This window comes from Pristiophorus japonicus, chromosome 32, assembly GCF_044704955.1.
Source record: "Pristiophorus japonicus isolate sPriJap1 chromosome 32, sPriJap1.hap1, whole genome shotgun sequence".
Lineage (NCBI taxonomy): Eukaryota > Metazoa > Chordata > Chondrichthyes > Pristiophoridae > Pristiophorus > Pristiophorus japonicus.
Genome location: NC_092008.1, coordinates 3,965,616 through 3,973,115, shown reverse-complemented (window position 1 = coordinate 3,973,115; position 7,500 = coordinate 3,965,616). Strand labels below are relative to the sequence as shown.

Here is a 7,500-nt window from a genome sequence, read left to right as displayed (position 1 = left end):
TGATTCTGTGGTTTATTTCCATGAACGCTGTACAGTACATAACAAAGTGTACATTACGCCCTCGCTCCCGACACAGGCTGTGTTATAACTGCTCCCCCAGCGGAGATTACCTTCACAGGAGGTTCCGTCGTTCATGAGCTGATATCCCGGGCTGCAGGAACAAACCATCGAGTGTCCCGCACTCGTACACACCTGCGAGCAAGGATTTTCTCCTGTGGTCACAAAGATAACACAGGATCAGCACAGAGCACTGCGCTGTCGGAGGGGCAGTACTGAGGGAGCACTGCGCTGTCGGAGGGGCAGTACTGAGGGAGCGCCGCACTGTCGGAGGGGCTGTACTGAGGGAGCGCCGCACTGTCGGTGGGGCGGTACTGAGGGAGCGCCGCACTGTCGGAGGGGCAGTACTGAGGGAGCCCCGCACTGTCGGAGGGACAGTACTGAGGGAGCACCGCACTGTCGGAGGGGCAGTACTGAGGGAGTGCCGCACTGTCGGAGGGGCGGTACTGAGGGAGCGCCGCACTGTCGAAGGGGCGGTACTGAGGGAGCACCGCACTGTCGGAGGGGCAGTACTGAGGGAGCGCCGCACTGTCGGAGGGGCGGTACTGAGGGAGCGCCGCACTGTCGGAGGGGCGGTACTGAGGGAGCGCCGCACTGTCGGAGGGGCGGTACTGAGGGAGCCCCGCACTGTCGGAGGGGCGGTACTGAGGGAGCGCCGCACTGTCGGAGGGGCAGTACTGAGGGAGCGCCGCACTGTCGGAGGGGCTGTATTTCGGATGAGACGTTAAACCGAGGCCCCGTCTGCCCTCTCGGGTGGATGTAAAAGATCCCGGGGCCACTATTGGAAGAAGAGCAGGGGGAGTTCTCCCCGGTGTCCTGGGGCCAATATTTATCCCTCGACCAACATCACTAAAACAGACGATCTGTGTCATTATCACATCGCTGTGTGTGGGAGCTTGCTGTGCGCTGATTGGCGTCTCCCACAATGCAACAGTGAGCGCACTCCAAAACAAAGATATTGCATTGGCTGTGAGTCGCTTTGGGACGTCCGGTGGTGGTGACCGGCGCTATATAAATGCAAGCCCGTAACTGAACTCTGCCCGGAATGAGTTTCGGCGCGAACGGTGGCGTACCTTGGCAGGGGTCGTGGGGTTCAGGCGGTATGGCCTGTAGGGGACTCCTTTCCCTGTCCTCCTCTCCTCCTCTTCCCTCCACTTCTGCCAGGATACACAGGAAGAGACGTTCAATCATTGGGGAGATCGAGGGAGCTTTCTCCCCGCAAAACGCGAGAATCCCCCTCTTGCTCCCCCGCCCCGCTCCACCGCCCCCCCACCCCCCACCAACCCCCTTCCCCACCCGTGACCTCGGGGGGAGGGCCGCCGCGACACCGTGCCGGTAATGCCTGCCCCGGGCGAGCAGCCCGCTCAGGCCCACGCCCAACAACTCAAGGTGGACCCCCAAGAACATAAGCAGGAGTCGGCCATTCGGCCCCTCGAGCCTGCTCCGCCATTCAATACGACCACGGCTGAAACAATACCTCAACTCCACTCGCCCGCCCAGTCCCCATATCCCCTCGCTTCCCTCAGTGCCCAAAAATCGATCCAGCTCAACCGTGGGTACACTCACGGACTGAACATTCGTCTCTCCCAAGTCCTGTACAATTGCCGCAAGATTTCCTTGGATGCGGTGTATTTAGATTTCCAAAAGGCATTCGATAAGATGCCACACAAAAGGTTACTGCAGAAGATAAAGGTACGCGGAGTCAGAGGAAATGTATTAGCATGGATCGAGAATTGGCTGGCGAACAGAAAGCAGAGAGTCGGGATAAATGGGTCGTTTTCGGGTTGGAAATCGGTGGTTAGTGGTGTGCCACAGGGATCGGTGCTGGGACCACAACTGTTTACAATATACATAGATGACCTGGAAGAGGGGACAGAGTGTAGTGCAACAAAATTTGCAGATGACACAAAGATTAGTGGGAAAACGGGTTGTGTAGAGGACACAGAGAGGCTGCAAAGAGTTTTGGATAGGTTAAGCGAATGGGCTAAGTTTTGGCAGATGGAATACAATGTCGGAAAGTGTGAGGTCATCCACCTTGGGGGGGGAAAAAAACAGTAAAAGGGAATATTATTTGAATGGGGAGAAATTACAACATGCTGCGGTGCAGAGGGACCTGGGGGTCCTTGTGCATGAATCCCAAAAAGTCAGTTTGCAGGTGCAGCAGGTAATCAGGAAGGCGAATGGAATGTCGGCCTTCATTGCGAGAGGGATGGAGTACAAAAGCAGGGAGGTCCTGCTGCAACTGTACAGGGTATTGGTGAGGCCGCACCTGGAGTACTGCGTGCAGTTTTGGTCACCTTACTTAAGGAAGGATATATTGGCTTTGGAGGGGGTACAGAGACGATTCACTAGGCTGATTCCGGAGATGAGGGGGTTACCTTATGATGATAGATTGAGTAGACTGGGTCTTTACTCGTTGGAGTTCAGAAGGATGAGGGGTGATCTTATAGAAACATTTAAAATAATGAAGGGGATAGACAAGATAGAGGCAGAGAGGTTGTTTCCACTGGTCGGGGAGACTAGAACTAGGGGGCACAGCCTCAAAATATGGGGGAGCCAATTTAAAACCGAGTTGAGAAGGAATTTCTTCTCCCAGAGGGTTGTGAATCTGTGGAATTCTCTGCCCAGGGAAGCAGTTGAAGCTAGCTCATTGAATGTATTCAAGTCACAGATAGATAGATTTTTAACCAATAAGGGAATTAAGGGTTACGGGGAGCGGGCGGGTAAGTGGAGCTGAGTCCACGGCCAGATCAGCCATGATCTTGTTGAATGGCGGAGCAGGCTCGAGGGGCTAGATGGCCTACTCCTGTTCCTAATTCTTATGGTCTTCTGTTCTTATGATGCTCCCTTGCAATGAAGGTTCATTATCACCGTAGGCCGTCCCTCGAAGCGAGGACGACTCGCTTCCACTCCAAAAAGGGATGAGTTCACAGATATTTCAATGAAGGACCCGATATTCCAGATCCCGAACTACATCCCGAAGGGTGGGAGATGCCTGTGGGTGGATTGTTTTAACGTGGGGTGACCGTTGCACACCAGCCACCACACGGGGCTTGACGGAGCCAGGTCTGGGTCCAGGGGCAAGGGTCAACCAGGACGACTGGAGACCCGCTCTGCTGCACGGGCCCAGTGCACACACAACATATCGCACACAGTGTGTGGGCTGGGCCCCGTGCTGCCCCCTGGGCCCCTCGGCTCCCCTGGGGCCCCGATCGCGCCTCAGCCTGCTGGGCTAGGCCCCGACGCTTCTCATTCCGCTCCCCGGCCTGCTCCGATCGTGCTCGCAGGACGGGGCGAGGGGGGCGTGGGGGAGGGAGGGCGACGGGCAACGACTCAGATTACGTTCGCGCCAGGCGGTGGCGCAGGAGCTTTCCGTGCTCACCCCTGCCGGCGGGGATGCGCCCACAGGTTTGGCCGGTCGCGATTCCGGGCGCGGCGCACAGGCCGGCACAGCACCGAAACCCGGACGCAAACGCAACAAAGGCTACCGTGCCACGAAGAGCCCGACTTGCTCGCTGTACCTGCGTGCTAACGTTCTGCAAGTTGCGTCCAAGGGCGCCCGAATTCCCGCTGAACACGAATATTTACCAACCTCGCACCTTTAAACAAATCGCCTGCTTTTTCATTCCTCCGACTGAGGTGGGTAACTTCACATTTTCCCGTATTGTACTTCAGTCGGCAACTTATTTGACCACTTAACCTGTCTGTATCACTTTGCAGCCTCTTTAGAGACATAGAAAATAGGTGCAGGAGCAGGCCATTCGGCCCTTCGAGCCTGCACCACCATTCAATAAGATCATGGCTGATCATTCACCTCAGTACCCCATTCCTGCTTTCTCTCCATACTCCTTGATCCCGTAAGGACCACATCTAACTCCCTCTTGAATATATCCAATGAATTGGCCTCAACAACTCTCTGTGGTAGAGAATTCTACAGGTTCACAATTCTCTGAGTGAAGAAGTTTCTCCTCATCTCGGTCCGAAATGGCTTGCCCCTTATCCTTAGACTGTGACCCCCTGGTTCTGGACTTCTCCAACATCGGGAACATTCTTCCTGCATCTAACCTTTCCCGTCCCGTCAGAATTTTATACCTTTCAATGAGATCCCCCTCTCATTCTTCTAAACTCCAGTGAATACAGGCCCAGTCGATCCAGTCTCTCCTCATATGTTAGTCCTGCCGTCCCGGGAATCAGTCTGGTGAACCTTCGCTGCACTCCCTCTCTGGCAAGTATACCCTTCCTTAGGTAAGGAGACCACAACTGCTCACAGTACTCCAGGTGTGGTCTCACCAAGGCCCTGTATAACTGGAGTAAGACTTCCTTGCTCCTGTACTCAAATCCTCTCGCTATGAAGGCCAACGTACCATTGGCCTTCCTCACTGCTTGCTGCACCTGCGTGTCTGCTTTCAATGACTTTACTGGCCTTTATTGCAAGGGGGGTTGGAGTATATGAGATTTTTGGACTCGAGGGGAATCGAGGGATCGGGCGGGAAAGTGGAGTTGAGGTCGATGATCAGCCGTGATCTTAGAAACATAGAAACAGAGAAAATAGGTGCAGGAGTAGGCCATTCAGCCCTTCTAGCCTGCACCGCCATTCAATGAGTTCATGGCTGAACATGCAACTTCAGTACCCCATTCCTGCTTTCTCGCCATACCCCTTGATCCCCCGAGTAGTAAGGACCACATCTAACTCCTTTTTGAATATATTTAGTGAATTGGCCTCAACAACTTTCTGTGGTAGAGAATTCCACAGGTTCACCACTCTCTGGGTGAAGAAGTTTCTCCTCATCTCGGTCCTAAATGGCTTACCCCTTATCCTTAGACTGTGACCCCTGGTTCTGGACTTCCCCAACATTGGGAACATTCTTCCTGCATCTAACCTGTCTAAACCCGTCAGAATTTTAAACGTTTCTATGAGGTCCCCTCTCATTCTTCTGAACTCCAGTGAATACAAGCCCAGTTGATCCAGTCTTTCTTGATATGTCAGTCCCGCCATCCCGGGAATCAGTCTGGTGAACCTTCGCTGCACTCCCTCAATAGCAAGAATGTCCTTCCTCAAGTTAGGAGACCAAAGCTGTACACAATACTCCAGGTGTGGCCTCACCAAGGCCCTGTACAACTGTAGCAACACCTCCCTGCCCCTGTACTCAAATCCCCTCGCTATGAAGGCCAACATGCCATTTGCTTTCTTAACCGCCTGCTGTACCTGCATGCCAACTTTCAATGACTGATGTACCATGACACCCAGGTCTCGTTGCACCTCCCCTTTTCCTAATCTGTCACCATTCAGATAATAGTCTGTCTCCCTGTTTTTACCACCAAAGTGGATAACCTCACATTTATCCACATTATACTTCATCTGCCATGCATTTGCCCACTCACCTAACCTATCCAAGTCACTCTGCAGCCTTATAGCCTCATCCTCGCAGCTCACACTGTCACCCAACTTAGTGTCATCCGCAAATTTGGAGATACTACATTTAATCCCCTCGTCTAAATCATTAATGTACAATGTAAACAGCTGGGGCCCCAGCACAGAACCTTGCGGTACCCCACTAGTCACTGCCTGCCATTCTGAAAAGTCCCCATTTACTCCTACTCTTTGCTTCCTGTCTGACAACCAGTTCTCAATCCACATCAGCACACTACCCCCAATCCCATGTGCTTTAACTTTGCACATTAATCTCTTGTGTGGGACCTTGTCGAAAGCCTTCTGAAAGTCCAAATATACCACATCAACTGGTTCTCCCTTGTCCACTCTACTGGAAACATCCTCAAAAAATTCCAGAAGATTTGTCAAGCATGATTTCCCTTTCACAAATCCATGCTGACTTGGACCTATCATGTCACCTCTTTCCAAATGCGCTGCTATGATATCCTTAATAATTGATTCCATCATTTTACCCACTACCGATGTCATGCTGACCGGTCTATAATTCCCTGTTTTCTCTCTCCCTCCTTTTTTAAAAAGTGGAGTTACATTGGCTACCCTCCACTCCATGATCCAGAGTCTATGGAATGTTGGAAAATGACTGTCAATGCATCCGCTATTTCCAAGGCCACCTCCTTAAGTACTCTGGGATGCAGTCCATCAGGCCCTGGGGATTTATCGGCCTTCAATCCCATCAATTTCCCCAACACAATTTCCCAACTAATAAGGATTTCCCTCAGTTCCTCCTTCTTACTAGACCCTCTGACCCCTTTTATATCGGAAGGTTGTTTGTGTCCTCCTCAGTGAATACCGAACCAAAGTACTTGTTCAATTGGTCTGCCATTTCTTTGTTCCCCATTATGACTTCCCCTGATTCTGACTGCAGGGGACCTACGTTTGTCTTTACTAACCTTTTTCTCTTTACATATCTATAGAAACTTTTGCAATCCGTCTTAATGTTCCTTGCAAGCTTCTTCTCGTACTCTATTTTCCCTGCCCTAATCAAACCCTTTGTCCTCCTCTGCTGAGTTCTAAATTTCTCCCAGTCCCCAGGTTCGCTGCTATTTCTGGCCAATTTGTATGCCACTTCCTTGGCTTTAATACTATCCCTGATTTCCCGAGATAGCCACGGTTGAGCCACCTTCCCTTTTTTATTTTTAAGCCAGACAGGAATGTACAATTGTTGTAGTTCATCCATGCGGTCTCTAAATGTCTGCCATTGCCCATCCATAGTCAACCCCTTAAGTATCATTCGCCAATCTATCCTAGCCAATTCACGCCTCATACCTTCAAAGTTACCCTTCTTTAAGGTCTTATTGAATGGCGGAGCAGGCTCGAGGGGCCGAATGGCCCGACAGTAGAAAGTCACCCTCACCCCCCCACCACCCACCACCCCAGTCCCTGCACCCCTCCCGCCCCCGGTGTCCTGGGGCCAATATTTAACCCTCAACCAACATCACGAAAAACAGATTATCCGGTCATTATCTCATTGCCATTTGTGGGAGCTTGCTGTGCGCAAATTGATGCCCGTTTCCTACATTACAACAGTGACCGCACTCCAAAAAGTACTTCATTGGCTGTGAGGCACTTTAGGATGTCCGCTGGTTGTGAAAGGCGCTATATAAATGCAAGTCTTTCTGATCGTATGAATGGCGGAGCAGACTCAAGGGGCCGAATGGCCGACTCCTGCTCCTATTTCTTTTGCTACCTCCAGACTTGACTATTCACAACCCCACTCCCCCCCTCCCTTTACCCCCCACTCTCCCCTCCCCCCCACACCTCTCCCCCACTCTCCCCTCCCTCTCTCTCCCCCCTCTCCCCTCTCTCTCCCCCGCCCCCCCCCTCTCCCTCTCCCCCACTCTCCCCTCCCTCTCCCCTCCCTCTCTCCCACTCTCCCCACCCTCTCTTTCCCCCACTCTCCCCTCCCTCTCCCCCACTCCCCCCCTCCCTTTACCCCCCACTCTCCCCTCCCCCCCCACACCTCTCCCCCACTCTCCCCTCCCTCTCTCTCC

General features: G+C 52.7%; 1 protein-coding gene across 1 annotated transcript in view; it reads right to left on the bottom strand.

The window, feature by feature from the left end:
• LOC139240504 (fibulin-2-like) overlaps window positions 1-7,500 on the bottom strand; it is a 51,541-nt gene that overhangs the window by 29,612 nt on the left and 14,429 nt on the right. The window contains exon 3 of the mRNA XM_070869046.1: window positions 111-212. Within this exon, the coding sequence (XP_070725147.1) occupies window positions 111-212 (102 nt within the window). The remainder of the gene's footprint in view (window positions 1-110; window positions 213-7,500) is intronic.